The following is a 19,444-nucleotide window of genomic DNA, read 5'->3' as shown; positions in this document are numbered from 1 at the left end:
TGCCGTGGAACCTAGTCAAGCTTAAACGGAGGTACCGTCCGGCTGCAAGACGTAAAAGAAAGCGCTTCATGGGAGGCAACCCATGCATCCGAATAGAGAAGAACTTGGAAACCCCTTTAAGAGACTTATTTTTATTCCTTTCTTTTTCTTTACTGCCTTTACTTTGCTTTCTTTCTCATATTTGTTTATTTGCTTGCTCTGTTGTGACTTTCTGCTTAAAACATTGAGGAGAATGTTTGATTTAAGTGTGGGGGGGTAAACAATTTGTATTTGCATGAATTTCGTGGGATTTATTCGCCTTTCACTTAGAATGTTGTTTCTTGCTGTTTTAAGCGTTTTTTTTAGTGTGTTTTATAGTGTCTTGGTATAAAACTCCGAAAATTTGATAAAAAAAAAAAAAAAAAAAACTCTTCTCTTTGTTGCTATTTCGTTTCTGCCTTGTTAGGTTGTTTAGTTGTTATTGTTTGTTTGTTTATTAATTGTGTGAGTCTATGATTGTAACATTGAGAAAATGTTTGATTTATTGATAGGCACTGCTAAACAAAGAAAGATGGTGCTTCACAAAGGTTGTTTGCTTGAGGCCCCACTACGTGGCTTTACTCTTGAAGCGGAAGGCGTAGGAACAGAAGGCATCGGAGCGGAAGGCGTAGGAACAGAAGGCATCGGAGCGGGAGGTATCGAAGATAGAGCATTCCAGGCCTCAATACTTGGCCAAGCGCTGGATGAGCCAGGAAAAAGGTGCCTCTGGAGGAAAGACGAGAACCTTTGACGGTCACTGTGAATCCGACCTTCAGACTCTTGCAGCTCATCAAGCTTCCTCTTCATGCCCGTCGAGTAGTTGTTTGCAAGCACGTGCAAACTTCTATTCTCATACTTCAGCTGCTGGATCTCCTGCTTGAGACTTTCCACCTCTGCCATCAATGATTCCACCTGACGGGAGCGGGCAAGCAGGCGTTGGCCCATGTTGGACACAGAACTCGCACACTGAACACTAAGTGCGAGGGACTCTTGAACGGCCAACTCATCGGACCGTCCTGACAGCAGCCTACTATCTTTTGGAGTGAGGAGGTTCCTAGCTACTATTGTAGCTGTTGTGGCGTCCTGCATCACGGAGTCTTCACCTGTGAGAGGACCGTTAGAAGAAAAGAAAGAAGGGCGCCATACGTTACCTTGACGCGGCGCGCCCGTATCACTGCTAAGGCTCAATTCCAAGCTAAGGTTCGATGAGTTTGCCATTTTTTTTTTTTCAAAAGTGTTCAAAGAGAAGGGATGGAGTTAAATTTCAAAGGGCCGGAGTCGATTTTCAAGAATGGGAAATCTGCAGAGTGTGTTTGTTGTGGTGATCGATAGCTCAATAAAAAAGCCAAGGCGACGCGTCCACCAATTCAAAAAAAAAAAAAGCCGGAATCTCCGGCGTAATTTAGGCGACGCTTTCTCGGCTTTTCAGAAGGCGCGTTCAACTTTGTCAAAAGATTTCTTCTTTTCAGACAACACGTGGAGGCCATCATCACAACTACACATCTTTAGCCGACAAGCGCAAAGTTCGGCGACGCTTTCTCTGCTTTTCAGAAGACGCGTGCAGCTTTGTCAAAAGGAGCTGCATCTGCACTACCACGTGTCATTCAAAGCGAAGGGGCGTCGTTCAGAAATCGAAGGGGCGCCTGCTCAGAAATCGAAGAGGCGTGTTCAGAAATCGAAGAGGCGTGTTCAGAGATCGAAGAGGCGCCACTATTTCAAAAAGCCAGATTTGCGGGATCAAAACGTTTGTCGACAAAGGTAAAAAGTACCACCACTTGATATTATCTCTATATATGTCGACCTTCGTCTTTTATGGCAGGGCAAACCTGAAGAAAAATGCCCAACTCTCCCTCACCTCTGAGGGCGTACTCCCAGCAAAGCCTTTCGAAAGACTCAATTCTTTCTTCTTCCCCAAAGATGATACCAGATGCCTGGAGTACATATGACCCAGGAGGAAACAGCACAACAAATACATGTGCTGATTCATTCACCGCTTCTTCAAAAGCAAAGGTATCTCATATCATCAAGATCAAAAGCAAAAGTATCTCATATCATGCTCTTTCCCTGTCTTTTTCTTTGTCCTTGTTCTTACTCGCATGGCAAAGTAAAACAAGCAATCAGCCGGCACTTGGAGTCAGTCTTCCGTTCTGGAGCCAACTGCCTGAAATCTATTCCTGATTGCTTACCTAGCGTTGCTCTCGAGTAGTCATCTTCAACGGTTGATACACTTCCGGAGAAGGGACCACTTCTGCAAAGGGGAGCGAGTAAGGCAAGTGCAAATGATACATTGAAGCATGTGGAGACAAACATAGGCTGAGTTATCCTCCAACCCTTTTCAATACGAATTGGAAAGATTGAACAAAGAAACAGATAAAAGGGATAAGCTCAGACCTTCGGGGGAGACCAAAAGAACCATCCTGCTGCCCAGTTCAAGAAGTAGCACAAAGGAAAATCAACGATGGGCAGAAACCAGTTCAAGAGTAAGCCTGTGGAATCACAAAGATCAAAAGCCTTAATGCAATTACCAAGGAGAAGATGGAATTTACACTCTATAACCAGATTTGCGTCTCTAAACTCTTCTCTTTGTTAATTACATTATGCCATGTTTAGTATGTTTAAGTGTTTTTTGTGTATTTACTTATGCTTTGTGTGAATCTATGCTTAAAACATTGAGGACAATGTTTGATTTAAGTGTGGGGGGGTAACTAAGTATATTTGATGCAAATTCGTTGGATTTTATCACCTATCACTTCACATGTTGTTTCTCACTGTTTTAAAACTGTTTTAGTGTGTTTTGTCTTAAAAATTCGAAAATCCCATAAAAATTTGAAAAATTGTTTTGAAAAACCCAAAAAGAGTTGTTTTAAAGTTGTTTTTGTGTGTGTGTTTGTGTCTTAGGATACCTTCCAACACAATGATAAGGATTTGGTTTGTAATTGCATGACTGTTAAAAAGAGTTATAAACATAGAGAAAAGTTTGATTTACTCTTGGTATATGCTTGGTTATGGTTATAATGTATGACTTCACATGCAATCATAAAAGAAAATTTAGTTTTTGTAACATGCCTGAAGGAAGGAACTCAAACAAATGCTACAACCCTGAGAGACTTGAGCCTATAACGTTCTTTGGAGAGTATAATCTGTGATTTCTTGTTTTCTAAAATCGTTGCATGATCTCATTATTCTTTGCTTGGTTATTGCTTAGAAGGCGTTTCATCATATAGTTCCAAATGCTAGAACTCATGCCCATTTCATTCAAAGCATGTTATTGATTTGCATAACATATATCAAGATGAAGTTGTGTAGTTGCCACCATAGCCAAATAGCCTCGCGTCCCATATTTCGTATATGTTGTAAGTTTTACCCCCGTTGAGCCATGTTAACCCATGTTCTTTGTTAACCCACTTTATCTTCACCTAACCTAGAATATGACCGTCCTTACCCTTGTTCTTAAAAGATAGTGAGCATGACTTAATTGAATTCCTTTTGAGTTACATTATGAAAGAAAATAAGTGTGGGGGAGAGAATGTTTAAGTGTTTTTGTTTTGAGATTCAAAAAAAAAAAAAAAAAAAAAAAAAAAAAAGAGAAAAGAATAAGTGATTGAAGAAAGGTTCCAAAACACCAATTCTGGGCGTAAATTGTCTAAATTCTCCCTTTTTGTTCAAAAGTTGAGTTTTCATTCAAAAGTGAATTCTAAGTTGATTCAAATGCTTGCTCACTATTTCTTTAAGAACCTTTGTTTTCCATATCCCTTCTTTGTTATCCACATACCCCAAGCCCCGTTACAACCCTTGACTTCTATCTTGAGTGTTGTGTATTTCAATTTGTGGAGTTTGAACTTGGTATGAGCTTATGGTGTCACTGGTTCTCACGTCTAAGTAGTAGCATTCCATTCATGAGATCATATCTAAACTTGATTATTAACTCCAGAATTTGCGTTCTTTGTGATACATATATGTGAGTGTCGTTTTCATGTTTACATCAATCTTCTCACATATGACTAGATTAGGGTGTGTAGTTAGAAAATCTGAGTAAAAATTGAGTGCATATCTTGAAAGAAATTGAGCAAATTCTCTAAGGCATGTTACTACATTCAAAACATGGTTTTAAATGCTTAATTGTGAACTAGTATATGGTGACTATGATTAAGAATGTACTTAAGTGTGAAGATGACTAAAATCTGTGAGAATGATGATTTTTAACATGTCATGTGCATTGGAAATCCCTAAGACGGTTGTTGGAAGGTTTAGGTTGTGTTTTACGTGTTTAGTGTCGTTTTGTTTATTCGTTTTTATTCTGTTTTGCTCGAGGACTAGCAAAAGCTAAGTGTGGGGGTATTTGATAGGAGCATATTCATGCGACTTAAATGGCTTGTTCTCGTGTATTTACATTATGTTTCTCTCGTTATTTTAGTCCTTTATGCTTCTTTTGTGTGTTTTCAGGTTCTAAGGGCCTAGGGAGCAAGTAAGTGCATTTTGAGGCCATTTGGAGCATTTTTGGGCATGGATTGGATAGCTTATCCATGGAGCCAAGAGGATGGACGAATTTGAAGGCCTTGTATGCACTTGAAGACACAAAACAATGGCCCTAACCCAATCACATAACACATTATGCCATACAAACCAACCTATTTTAGGCCCATTCAATTCATATCTCATATTTCCATTCATAACACTTCACACAACACAAATACACATCCATTGCCGCAATTCCCCTTCCATTTTCTGTGCAGTTTTTCTCCTTCATTGCAGCCACTATCCAACCACTCCCTACTCCATTCCACATACACCTAAAGCCCTTAAGCTCACCTTAGACCTTGTGCTACAACAACGAGGAAGAAAAGAGTGCTTAAACGTTCATACAATTCAAGTTTGAGTTGTTGGAATGTTTAGGTGTTTCTTTGATTTCAAAGTTTAAATTTAATTCTCTTTGTTTTGTACGTATGAGAAGGGAAGAGAAGAGTGCCTAAACGTTCATACAATTCACGTTTGAGTTGTTGGAATGTTTAGGTGTTTCTTTGATTTCAAAGTTATGAGGAACTAAACCCCCTTTAGCTAGGGGGTGATTCGAAACTATGTTTATATTTGCAATTTGAATTGATTACGTTTGGTTGGAATTTCATAAGTTGTGGATTCAATTCGTTTAACTGTTTGATTGATAACTTATTTATGTATGTTCATTGAGATTGCAAGCTTAATTTTCATGCATAAATATGACGCTAGAATATAAGTGAATTTCACCTAATCGCTATGAACTTATATTCACAAGTAGTGGAGGTTGCTTATAAACAATCGCGTTAAACGAATTCTTGGCATAAGTTTCATGCGTATTCCATGGTAACAAATGCCTCGTCGATGTTTATGATTTCCGTTGAACTTAATGATCTTTGTTGAATGTCTCTATCATGCGTATTCCATAGTTAGGGACTTTGATTAAGAATAATTTGGTTGTAATGCGTATTCCATTCAATCCAACGAATTTAGGGAAATCTGAAAGTTAATCTAAGCGGATCTAATTAACTTGGAGCATTGAGTTTCACAACTTATCGAAAGACCAACTAAGAATCAATTTTGTTTTGCAAGTGTAACATGTGTGGAGAAGAACCCCTTGGCTATTCCATCATCCATATTTTTATCACATTCATATTTACATTTTGCCTTTAATCATATTCTGTCTTTTTAATTTAATATCGTCCAACCACAATTCCCCCCCCCCCCTATTTTGTTAAGTCTTAATCATTCGTATTTGTTTTATTTTTGTATCTTTAAGCTTTTGGAGTCATAAACAATTGCAAATTCGTCTAAATCAAGTTCTAGCTTCTATTTGAGTCATTTTGTTTGTTTTAGACAATTTGAGTTTTTCAAAGCCTTTCTGAGTCATAGTAGTCTTGTTAAGAGTATTTTAATTTAGTTTTTATGTTTTTAAGTCAATTTAGAAGGTTTTAGCAAGCCCTCCTAATCCCCGGTCTAGAACGATCCCTCACTTATCCATTCTACTACAATTGTCAAACGAGGGTTTAATTTGAGTGTCAAGTAAATCTCGCATCAGGCACAAAGGGGGGTTTATGGTCTACATTTCTGCAATGGATAAAGTGTATGAATGGAATGGATGGACTTTGTGAAGGGCACGGCCCCAAGGGACCAATTTCTGTTGTGAAATGAATTGTGAATGAATGAGAATGAATGAATGAGTATTTATAGGTGAAATGGGGGGAACATGACAGCTAGGTTGCATGTGCTAATGTTTGTGTGTGCATGTGAAATCTGGAATTGCATGTGTGTTGACAGAAATGAAAGGGAATGCACGGTTTTGAGAGGATTTCTGGATGTGTGTTGAATGTGAAAGCATGTGCAATGAATGTGTGGTGCAATGATGAAGGAATAATCTGAAAATGCAAGGTGAAATGAAGTGGAATGACAATGGCATGTGGAATGGCTGGAAAGTGTATGAAACTCACGGCAATGATGGTGATTTTCTGGTGGTGAATGGTAATGCAATGTGTTTGCATGTGAATTAAAGCTATGTGAATGATTAAGGTGAATGTGCATGAGTGCATGTGAAATCTGCCAAGATGCATGTGTTATGAAGTGGATTTTCTGATTGCATGTGGAATGAATGATTTCTTGGTGAGGGGATGCATGTGTTGATTAAAGGGGAAATGACAATCTGAAATGGGATAGCATGTGGGTGGAAATGCATGTGGGTGAATGTTTAAAGTGCATGTGCAATGTTTTAAAGGATGGAATGATGGAGGAACAAGTGCATGTGAATGCATGGTGATAGCATGTGCACGGTTTTGGTTGGAATGATGGCAGATTGTGAAAACATGTGAATGCATGTGTTTGATGAATGATAAGTGGTGAATGATATGATAAGTGATAAGTGGTGAATGATAAGTGATGAATGATAAGTGGTGAATGATAAGTGATATGATATGTGATTATGATAAGTAATGGGAGCATGTGTATGGTTTTGGGAGAAAGGTGGAGATGCACGGCATAAGGGAATTGGAAAGGTTTAAATGTCCTAAAACTAAAGGGAACAAAGTTCCAACACTTTGGTCTTCAATTTCGTCCAACATTTTGGCGCCAAGCATAAGCTATCCATCCTTAGCCCAAAAGTGCTCCAAAAGTCTCCAAAATGCATCTTTTTGCTCCTTTAGCCCTTTGGACCTACAAACACACGAAAATAGCTTAAAGGACTAAAATAACTAAAGAAACATAACGTAAATGCACGAGAACAAGCCATTTAAGTCGCATGAATATGCTCCTATCACTCAAAACACTCAAAAACACTAATTAGGACAGATTTGACACAACTAAATAAAGGGGATTGGGCTTTTGACGAATTTAAGATAAAAACAAGTAACTAAAAGACTTAAATAGGATTTGGACGAATTTGGAAAAAACGATGGATGATTAGATAGCTAGAGGATACTTTTCCACACATGATACATTCGAATACAAATTGATTTCCAGTTGCTTTTTCAATAAACCATGAACCTCAACACCCCAGATTAACCGTGACATCACTAATTAACCCTCAGATTCTCCTTTAGTTATTGGATTGGATGACATCATTCGACAACCCAAAACATTCTTCAAAAGTTCCCTACATGACATCATAATAGAGATACAATCAAAGATCAGTACGTTCTATGAAAATCATAAGTATTGACAAAGCACTTGTAACTATGACATCATGATACTCATGCTAGGAATTTACTTAACATGATTGTGAAAACAACCTTAACTACTTGTGAATATAGGTTTGTAACGATTATGTGAAACTCCCTTATATTCTAGCACCAAATTCATGCATGCAAATTAAGTGTGCACCCTTAATCAACAAACAAGAATAAGTTATCCATCAAACGATTAAGTAAATTGCATTCACAATTTATGAAATCACAACTGGAATTAATCAATTCATATTGCAAATATAATCATGGTTTCAAAGTCTCCCCTAGCTAAAACAAGTTTAGCTCCTCATGTTTACAACAAAACAAAGAGAATATAAATTAAACATTGAAAACAAAGATTGAATACACCTAGAAACGCTCCAACAATCCAAGTTTGAATGGCCAAAACGTCCAAGGCTTCTCCTCTCTTCTTTCTCCTTCTTTGTTGCGGCACAAGGGTGTTTGGGTATGAATTATGGTGATGGATGGATAGGTTGGATGGTGGTAGGGGGTGGATGATGGCTGAATGAATGAGGAGAATGAGGAATAATTCGAATGGATGTGTATGGATGTCTAGAGTCTCCAATATGTGCGGCAAATTATGTATATATAGAGGGAGAAAGGTTAAGGCCTTAATTAATTAAGTTGGGAATGTATTAAGACTCCAAATCCTCCAAGAAAAAGGGTAACAAATTAGAATTCTAAGAGGAAAAGGGAAGGAAAAGGTGCGGCACAACTTTGAGAAAAGGGGAAAGAAGATATATGGCAGATTTTGGAAGAAAAGGGTAAGGATATATGCGGCAAGGACTAGGATAGTGCAAGGGATCTTTGGTTTGTGTCCTAAAATACATAAGGTACCTTCAAAGTTACTGGAACTTAGAGATATTTAGGATTAGGAAAGGTTAAACCAAAATAGGAAACCTTGGCTTAACTTTCCTACTTCAAGTAGGAATCCTTCTTTGACTAGGAATCATTCTTTGATTAGGAATCCTTCTTTGATTAGGAATCCTACTTTGATTAGGAATCCTAACATCTTTAAGTCTTCAATTTCGTCCATTCCTTTTGCTCCAAGCATATGTTATCCATTCCAAGCCCAATTTTGCTCCAAAATGCTCCAAAAATGCACCTTTTTGCTTCCTTAGCCATATGAACCTAAAAACACACGAAAATAGCTTAAACAACTAAAATAACTATGAACTAACAACATAAATGTACCAAAACAAGCTAACTAAGTCACCTAAATATGCTTCTATCAGGATTCCTAATCAAAGAAGGTTTCCTACTTGAAGTAGGAAAGTTAACTCAAGGTTTCCTATTTTGGTTTGACCTTTCCTAATCCTAAAAGCCCTATGTTCCAGCAACATTGAAGGATTCTCATGCATTTTAGGACACAAACCAAGCCTTCCTTGCAACCTAATTGCCCTTGCCGTGCATTCCATAGACTTCCCTTTCCTTACCGTGCAAGGTAAATGCATATTTTCTATTTTGTGTCACAAGATTACATTCCTCTTTCACCCCATTCTTAGCCGCACCTTACACATCTATTCTATCCTAAATCCTTGCCTAATTTCAGCCTTAAATCACATTCCCTTTCCTGCTCTATTGGGCCGCAAGTTTCTTGCCCTTTTCCTTAGGATTTCTGACTTTATGTCTTATTTTCCTTGCAGATTTGGGGTCTAATCCTTTCCTAAACTAGGTAATAAAAGTTAGGATTCCTTCCTTCAAATAAATACCCAAAGCCACACCCTTATTCAACCCTAATCATTCACCCATACAATCAGCCATCCTTTATCCTGTCTCCCAACCTTTGCCGCAACCTTCAACCTTTCTTCCACCATTCACACACACCTTTACCCAAACACCCATACATCATCCCTAACCTTTGCCGCACCACCCTACTAACCTAAATCCATTCACAACCCAGAAATCCATCCAAAATCACCCAAGAACTCTTGTGTCGCAGCTTTGCAAGGAAGAAGAAGAGAAGAAGAAGCCTTGGATGTTTGTGCATTCAAGTTGGAGTGTTGGAACATTTTTAGGTGTAATCTATCTTTCGTTTTTAATGTTTAATTCAAGTTTTCTTTGTTTTGTTGTGAACATGAGAGGCTAAACTCGTTTCAGCTAGGGGAGGCTTTGAAACCATGATTATGTTTATGATATGAGTTGATTAATTCCAGTTGTGATTTCATAAATTGTGAATGCAATTTACTTAACCGTTTGATGGATAACTTATTCTTGTATGTTGATTAGGGAGGCCTACTTAATTTGCATGCTTGAATTTGGTGCTAGAATATAAGGGAGTTTCACATAATCGTTACAAAATTATATTCATAAGTAGTTAAGGTTGTTTTCATAATCATGTTAAGTAAATTCCTAGCATGAGTATCATGATGTCATAGTTACAAGTGCTTTGTCAATACTTATGATTTTCATAGAACGTACTGTTCTTTGATTGTATCTCTATTATGGTGTCATGTAGGGAACATTTGAAGAATGCTTTGGGTTGTGGTATGATGTCATCCAATCCAATAACTAAAGGAGAATCTGATGGTTAATTAGTGATGTCAAGTTTAATCTGGGGTGTTGAGGTTCATGGTTTATCGAAAAAGCAAATGGAAATCAATTTGTGTTTGAATGTATCAAGTGTGGAAAAGTATCCTCTAGCTATCTAATCATCCATTGTTCTTCTCAAATTCGTCCAAATTGCATTTAAGTCTTTTAGTTACTTGTTTTTCTCTTAAATTCGTCCAAAACCCAATCCTCTTTACTTACTTGTTTCAAATCTATCCTAAAGTGTGTTTTTGAGTCTTTTGAGTCAAAACCAATTCTATTTTTGTCCAAATTGAGTCTTAGAGTCTAGTTTGAGTCTTTTTGATTGTTTTGTGTTGTTTTGAGTCTTTTAAGTTTGTTTTGAGTCAAATAAGTTTAGTTAAGAGTCTTTTGAGTTTGTTTAAGTGTTTTGAAGCATATTTTTATATCTTTGAGTCAATTTTCATTAGATTAGCAATCCCTCCTAATCCCCGGCCTAGAACGATCCCTACTTATATCTTTACTACAGTTGTCAACAAGAGGGTTTAATTTGAGTGCTATTATTTATCACATCAGCAATCCCTCCTAATCCCCGGTTTAAGAACGATCCCTACTTACATATATACTACAATTGTCAAAAGAGGGTTTAATTTGTGTGTTAAGTTAATTTTCGCATCACTAAGACTTTGACTGCAAACCGAGCCTTGACTGCATAACAATATGAAAGAGTTAGGCAGAGAGACATACCACAGCAGCAACATGTGAAAGAGGTAAGTGCAATATCTGAAATTCAATCCCAATTGGCTAATCTCACTCTTCTTGTGTCATAGGTTGTTGAAAAACCCAAAATGCAAGAAAACACAATATGTGGTGTGTGCTTGATATAAGGACATCAATATGAAAAATGCCCTCAATTGATTAAGAATGGTGGATGGGATTGTGTCAATGCCGTGGGCTGCCAAAGACAAAATCAGTCAAGGCATGATCCATACTCCAATACTTACAATCCGGGATGGAGAGATCACCCAAACATGACGTGGAGAGAGCCTCAACAACAAGGAGGTTTTCGTCCAACACCCCCTGGGATATATCAAAAGTCGTTCACACCGATGCAACCTCAACCACCTTCGATTCAATCAAATTTAGGTACATCTTTGGATAATGATAAGGTTATTCAATTATTAACCACTTTGGCGTAGGGGTACAAAATCAAGCTGAGGAGGTGGATGATTTGAAGAAGCAAATGAGGCAAATGGCGGAATTCATGGGACAATTTAGAGACCAAGGCAAATTACCTAGTAAAACCATTGTTAACCCGAATGGAGGATTCGAATCTACCAAAGGCATCACATTGAGAAGTGATAAAGAAGTTGGCACTGACCTAAGACCATCCAAATCAAGTCAAAAAGAGGATAAGAAGCTGCAATTTGAGGAAGAGTGACAAGGCCAATCCACGGCAAGGGTAGATACACCCTTGCCGCAGCCACTTAAAGACATCAATTCATCAAATTTGTTCAATATAGGTAAGTTGGGTTCAAGTTCCATTAATTCTAACCCTATTCCACCCAATGTACCTTTCCCTCGCAGATTTATGCAATCAAAGAAGGAAGAGAATGACAAGGACATTCTTGAGAAATTTAGGAAGGTGCAAGTCAACATTCCACTCCTTGATGCAATCAAACAAGTTCCAAAGTATGCCAAATTCTTGAATGAGCTTTGCACAACAAGGAAGAGGGTTTCGAATAAAGAAGTGGTAAGGGTAAATGAAAATGTTTCCGCTGTTTTACAAAGGAAATTACCTCCTAAATGCAAAGATCCAGGTAGTTTCACAATCCCTTGTGTTATTGGCCAAACTAAGTTTGAACATGCTATGTTAGACTTAGGAGCTTCAATTAACGTCATGCCATACTCTATTTATGCATCTATGAACTTAGGGGTGCTGAAAAGTGATGGAGTTATTATTCAATTAGCCGATCGTTCTAATGAATATCCAAAAAGAGTTTTGGAAGATGTTTTGGTGCAGGTTAATAACTTGAACTTCCCGGCTGATTTCTATGTGCTTGAGATGGAAGATAGGTCCATTTCACGCCCTTGCCAATCCTACTTGGGCGACCATTCATGAAAACATCCCGCACCAAGATCGATGTGTTCAAAGGGACTTTAACGATGGAATTTGATGGGGAAGTTATTGATTCTAATATTTCTGAAACTATGAGATATCCTAATGATGATCATTCATGTTTTTCTATTGATATTATTGATTCATTGGTGCAGGAACATCTTGAACAATTACATGAGGATGCACTTGAAACGGTCATTATCAGTGGAATAGGACTAAAAAACCAAGAAGCAGCACCAAACAGCACCCACGGCACCAATCTAGAATTCCATGCCATGCCCTCTTGCGAAGAAATAATTGAGGTGGTGGCTGCCCTAGAGTCATTGCCACAACAATATGGTAAGTCTCCAATCCCAATTTCAGATTCCGTTTCTACTAATAAATTGCTTCCTTCAGTGATGCAACCATCTTCCCTTGAGCTTAAACCATTACCAAACCACTTGAAGTATGTTTTCTTGGGAGAACAAGAACATTGCCCATCATTGTGGCTTCCTCACTCACGGCACAAGAAGAAGACAAGTTGGTGAGTGATGTGAAAATTAACTTGACACACAAATTAAACCCTATTGTTGACAATTGTAGTATACATGCAAGTAGGGATCATTTTAGACCGGGGATTAACTAGGGATGCTAATCAACACAAATAAGACTAAAAAACACTTAACTAGACTCTATAGCTCAAAATTAACTTTAAACACTCAAAACATCAACAAACAATCAAAAAGACTCAATTCTAGACCTAACAAGTGGTTTTGACGATAATAAAACTTAAATTGACTCAAAAGACTAAAGGAAAACACATTTTGACTCAAATAACAAGACTAAATGAAAGGGTGATTGTTTTTGATGAATTTAAAACTTAAAACAGAAACTTTGCATGTAAAAATGAAGTTGGGTGAATTAAATGGGTGAAAGGCTAGTTAGAGGGTCTTTCTCCACACATGACAATGCATATAAACCAATTTCCAGTTATTATTCCTTTAGACTATAAATGACAACGCCCCAAGTTAGTTGCATCGCACAACTAACCATCAGATTTTCCTTATTTCAATGAATTGAATGAATATGCATTACATTCAAATTATCTTTCTCAAGTTCTCTATATGAAACACATAATAAAGATACATATCAAAAGTCATTAAGTTTTGTGAAAATCATAAGCATTGACAAGCAACCTCCACTCCTTGTGATTCATACCAAGGATTCACTTAACACGATTTTGACTTCAACCTCCACTACTTGTGAATATAAGTGAATAACTATTACGTGAAACTCCCTTATACTCTAGTATCTTTAAATATTGTACAGTTGTCCGCCGCCATGGTTTGGACCTCTTCTTCCTCCCTTGCCGTGGGCTCCTCTTCCTCCTCAAAATTAGAAGCCGAACTAGAACTTGATTGGTGAAGTTCTGGGTCATTCTTTTTCCTTCTCAAAGTGCGCTCAAAATCGTCGTCAAAATCCAAGATGTTTGCACGAATAGGTTGACAACTACGAGTCATAAACTAGTACCTACAAACAAGAAAAGAAACAAGGTCAGTAGCTAAAACAAAGATATATGAAAAAGAAACAAAAAGAAACAACGGCAGATTAGCAAAGTTGCTAATCCTCGGCAACGGCGCCAAAAATTTGATGTGATAAAAGATAGCACTCAAATTAAACCCTCTTTTTGACAATTGTAGTATAGATGTAAGTAGGGATCGTTCTAGGCCGGGGATTAGGAGGGATTGCTAATCTAATGAAAACTGACTCAAAGATACAAAAATATGCTTAAAAACACTTAAACAAACTCAAAGACTCTTAACTAAACTTATATGACTCAAAACAAACTTAAAAGACTCAAAACAACTCAAGACAATCAAAAAGACTCAATTTAGACTCTAGGACTTAATTTGGACGAAAGTACTCAAAAGACTCAAAAACACACTTTTGGACAGATTTAAGACAAGTAAGTAAAAGAGATTGGGTTTTGGACGAATTTAAGAGAAAAACAAGTAAAAGACTTAAAAGAGATTTTGACGAATTTGGAAAAACCAATGGATGATTAGATAGCTAAGGGATACTTTTCCACACATGACATATTCAAACACAAATTGATTTCCAGTTGCTTTTCCGATAAACCATGAACCTCAACACCCCAGATTAACCGTGACATCACTAATTAACCCTCAGATTTTCCTTAAGTTATTAGATTGGATGACATCATACGACAACCCAAAGCATTTTTTAAAAGTTCCCTACATGACATAATAATAAAGATACAATCAAAGATCATTACGTTCAATGAAAATCATAAGTATTGACAAAGAACTTGTAACTATGACATCATGATACTCATGCTAGGAATTTACTTAACATGATTGTGAAAACAACCTTAACTACTTATGAATATAAGTTTGTAACGATTATGTGAAACTCCCTTATATTCTAGGCACCAAATTCAAGCATGCAAATTAAGTAGGCCTCCCTAATCAACATACAAGAATAAGTTATCCATCAAACGGTTAAGTAAATTGCATTCACAATTTATGAAATTGCAATTGGAATTAATCAACTCATATCATAAACATAATCATGGTTTCAAAGCCTCCCCTAGCTAAAACGAGTTTAGCCTCTCATGTTCACAACAAAACAATGGAAAATTGAATTAAACATTAAAAACAAAAGATAGATTACACCTAAAACGCTTCAACACTCCAACTTGAATGCACAAATATCCAAGGCTTCCTCTTCTTCTCTTCTTCCTTGCAAAGTTGCGGCACAAGAGGTCTAGGGTGATTTGTGGATGGATTTCTGGGTTGTGAATGGGTTTAGGATGGTAGGGTGGTGCAGCAAAGGTTGAAGGTGGTGTATGGATGCTTGGATGAAGGTATGAATGTGTATGACTGGTGGAAGGATGGTTGGAAGGCTGCGACAAAAGTCTTTGTTTCTATGAATGATGGCAGGTTGTGTAGGAAAGTGATTAGGGCCGAATGAAGGGTTTGGCTAAGTTATTTATTTGGGAACAAGAATCCCTAGAGTTTATTACATAGTTTAGGAAAGGATTTAGACCCTAAATCCATCAGGAAAAGAAGTCATAAAGTCAGAAATTAAAAGGGAAAAAGGAAGGTAATTACGGCAAAGGATAGGAAAAGGGAATGTGATTTAATTCTCAAATTAGGCAAGGATTTTGGGATAGAATAGGTATGTGAGCTGTGGTTGAGATTGAGGTAAAAAGGAATGTGGTTTAATGACTTAGAATAGGACATAAGGACCTCCCTTGCACGGCAAGGAAGGGAAAGACAATGGGTTGCACGGCAAGGACACTTAAGGTGCAAGGAAGGCTTGATTTGTGTCCTAAATTGCATAGGAGTCTTCAATGTTGCTGAAACATAAGGTCTTTTAGGATTAGGAAAGGTTAAACCAAAATAGGAAACCTTGGCTTAACTTTCCTACTTCAAATAGGAAACCTTCTTTGACTAAGATTCCTCATGTGATTAGGAATCCTCTTGTGATTAGGAATCCTAACACCTTTAGGTCTTCAATTTCATCCATTCCTTTTGCTCCAAGCACAAGCTATCCATTCCAAGTCCAATTTTGCTTCAAAATGCTCCAAAATGCACCTTTTTGCTTCCTTAGCCATGTGAACCTAAAAACACACGAAAATACCTTAAACTACTAAAATAACTATGAACTAACAACATAAATGCACGAAAACAAGCTAACTAAGTCTCCTAAATATGCTCCTATCAATAGAAAGAACCCAAAAACACTCCACACTCGAATGGCATGCACGGCACTCCCTTGGATGGCAAATTGCACAAGTCCTCTTCTCCTTCCTTCCTTGCTTGCGACACTAGGGTGATGTGGTGTGAATTATGGTGTTTGATGGCTAAATGTATGAATGAATGAATGAGTGAATGGAATGATTAAAACCTGCGGCAAAGGCTTGTATTTATAGGCTAGGTCTTGCACAATTTCTGAAGGAGAAGGATTGCATAATCCAATGGGAAAAGGACTAGGGTTTGGCAGAAACCAAGAGGGAAAAGGTTAAGAACCTGCGGCATTCAATTAGGATCAAGTATAGGGCTTCTAGAAAGGATGTTTTAGAACATATTTCTGACTCTAAATCACCACACAAGTGGCAAGGATATAAGAGAGGGATTACAACTCCCAATCCACCAAGGAATGGCACATATGCGGCACAAAAGGGATAAGATCTCTAGAATCTGAGTTATGTATTTAAATGTATAACTAATCCCTTCTAAATAGCTAGAATTTAGGCACAAACTGATTTAGATTAGATAAGATAGGATAATACTAGATTGAGGAAAGGATAAGGTTGGTTAGGATAGGATACGATAAGGTTAGATAATTTTCCTTATTTCTTGCTCTTTCCTTATCTTCTTTGTATTTGAACTTGTTTCTCCAGATTTGTAGCATGTTCCTAGCCTCTCTTGACTTCAATTTCGTCCATCCACCTTGCTCTATAGTTGAGCTATCCAATGCATGCCCAAAATTGCTCCAAAAGGCTCAAAATTACCTTTTCTTGCCAACTTTGTCATTAGGACCTACAAACACACGAAAATAGCTTAAAACACTATAATAAGTAGTAATTAGCTTACTAAATGCAAGGAAACAACATAGCTAAGTACCATAAATATTCTCCTATCAAATTCCCCCACACTTAGCTTTTGCTAGTCCTCGAGCAAAACAAAATAAACCAAACAAAGAAAACACAATCTAAACCTTCCAACAATTGCCTCAGGGTCTTCCAATGCAACATGACATATTAAAGATCACCACTCACATAGAATTTAGTTATCCCTACCCTCGAGCATATACTTTAACCATAGTCACCACTCACTAGCTCCCATTTAATCAATTAAAACATGATTTTGAATGTAGTCACATGCCTTAGAGAATCCCTCAATTCCTCATTGGATATACTCTCTATTTTCACACAGATTTTCTGATTACACTCCCTACACTAGGTATATGTGAGAAGATTGATGTAAACATGTAGACTAATACTCACATATGTATAATCAAAGAAGGCACTTTCTGGAATTATTAACATGTATATGATCTTAAGAATGGAATGCCAATACTTAGACGCGAGAACCAGGGATACCATATGCCCAAACCAATTTTAAACTCCACATATTGAAACGCATAACAATCAAGCTCGAAGTCTAAGGGCTGTAACGGGGCTGAGGTATTGCCTAACAAAGAAAGGTAAGGATAAACAAAAGTTCTTAAAGCAATAGTAAGCAAAGTAATGAAATAGACACTTATAATTCACTTTTGAATGCAGAAATCAACTTTGAATACCAAGGGAAACTTCACACAATACTTAGGGCCAGATTCAAACTTTTGGACCCTTTCTTCAACAATCAGCATTTATGAGTTCATTCTCACTTATTGTCAACCCTTTTTTTCTTTTTTTTCTTCAACTTTTTCTTCTTTTTTTTTCTTTTTCACGTTTTTTTTTCTTTTTTTTTCTTTTTTCCATGCCCTATTCTTTTTCTTTGGCACATGAATATACATCCTCCTAGATTTCCATGAAAATCCTTCCCCCACACTTGTTTTTCTGCAATTTTTAGATCAAAAGGAATTCCTTCTAAGTCATGCTTCACTATACTTTAAGAACAAGGGTATGGATAGTCCTATTCTAGGCTAGGTAAGGATAATGTGGTTATCAAAGAAAATAGGCTAACTAAGGCTCAAAGGGGTTAAACCTACAGTACATATGCATAGGGTAAGGCGTTTTAGCTCTGGTTTAACTAAAAAACTTCATCTTATTGTATGTTATGCAATCAATATCATGCTTTGAATGAAATGGGCATGAGTTCTAGTATTTGGAACTATAGTGATGAAACGCATTCTAAGTAGCAACCAAGCAAAGAATAATGAGATCATGCAATGACTTTAGAAAACAAAAACATCAAGATTAATAACTCTCCAAAGAACGTTTAGGCTGAAATCTCTCAGGGTTGTAGCGTTAGTTTGAGTTTCTTCCTTCAAGCATGTTACAAAAACTGATTTTTTTTCTTTGTGATTAAATGTGAATTCATAAATGTCAACTACAACTAAGCATAAACGAAAGAGCATATCAAACTTCCATCCATGTTTGTAACTTTCTTTAATAGTCATGCAATTAAAAACCAAATCCTCATCATTGTGTTGGAAGGTACCCTAAGACACAAACAAACATAAAAACAAAAATGACTCTAAAAACAACTCTTTTTGGGTTTTTAAAACACTCTTTTTCGATTTTTCTTTTGTTTCAAATTTTCGGATTTTCTATTTAAAACACATAAAAACACTTCAAAACACACTTAAAACACTTAAAAACAATGAATAACAACTTTAGAAGTGATAGGTGATAAAATCCCACGAAAATCATGCAAAAACAGCTTGTTTACCCCCCTTCCCCCACCACACTTAAACCAAACATTGTCCTCAATGTTTTAAGCATAGACTCATAAACAAACAACCAAATAACACAACTAACAAATATGACAAAGATGGCAAAGTAAAAGCAATAAAGAGTACGGTTTAGGAACGCAAATCTGGTTGTGGAGTGTTAGAGCTTCCTAGTTCTTCTTTATTTGCGTGGGTTGCCTCCCAAGAAGCGCTTGCTTTAACGTCTTCCAGTTGGATGATACTTCCATTTAAGCTTCATTGGAGCCCACGGCATAGAAGGTTGCACCATCCACGATATGCTCCTCAAAGTTCTCATAGTATGGCTTCAAACGATGTCCGTTCACTTTGAACTCTTGCCCGGTCTTTAAACTTTGAATTTGGACTGCACCATAAGGAAATACATTAGTAACAACAAACGGGCCAATCCATGTAGAATGTAACTTACCTGGAAACAAGCGAAGGCGGGAATTAAAGAGTAGCACTTTCTACCCTAGAACAAACGTCTTGCTACAAATCATCTTGTCATGGAATTCCTTTGACTTCTCCTTGTAAATAAAAGCGTTCTCGTATGCTTCATGCCTTATTTCCTCAACCTCATTCACTTGAAGCTTCCTATAGATTCCAGCGGCATCAATGTCCATATTGCAAGTTTTGACGCCCCAATGTGCTTTGTACTCCAATTCAATGGGAA

The 19,444-nt window shown here is 37.2% G+C and overlaps 1 protein-coding gene across 1 annotated transcript in view; it reads left to right on the top strand.

Moving 5' to 3' along the window:
- LOC148691302 (uncharacterized) overlaps positions 1 to 12,561 on the top strand; it is a 90,246-nt gene extending 77,685 nt beyond the window's left edge. The window contains exons 4-5 of the mRNA XM_088683980.1: positions 12,253 to 12,305; positions 12,504 to 12,561. Of these exons, the coding sequence (XP_088540106.1) occupies positions 12,253 to 12,305; positions 12,504 to 12,561 (111 nt within the window). The remainder of the gene's footprint in view (positions 1 to 12,252; positions 12,306 to 12,503) is intronic.
- The last annotated feature ends 6,883 nt before the right edge of the window (positions 12,562 to 19,444 follow it).

Source organism: Pyrus communis, chromosome 14 (genome assembly GCF_041283825.1).
Source record: "Pyrus communis isolate YQ-2024b chromosome 14, ASM4128382v1, whole genome shotgun sequence".
Lineage (NCBI taxonomy): Eukaryota > Viridiplantae > Streptophyta > Magnoliopsida > Rosales > Rosaceae > Pyrus > Pyrus communis.
Note: the sequence above shows the minus strand (reverse complement) of the source record. Positions and strands in the feature narration are given on the sequence as shown.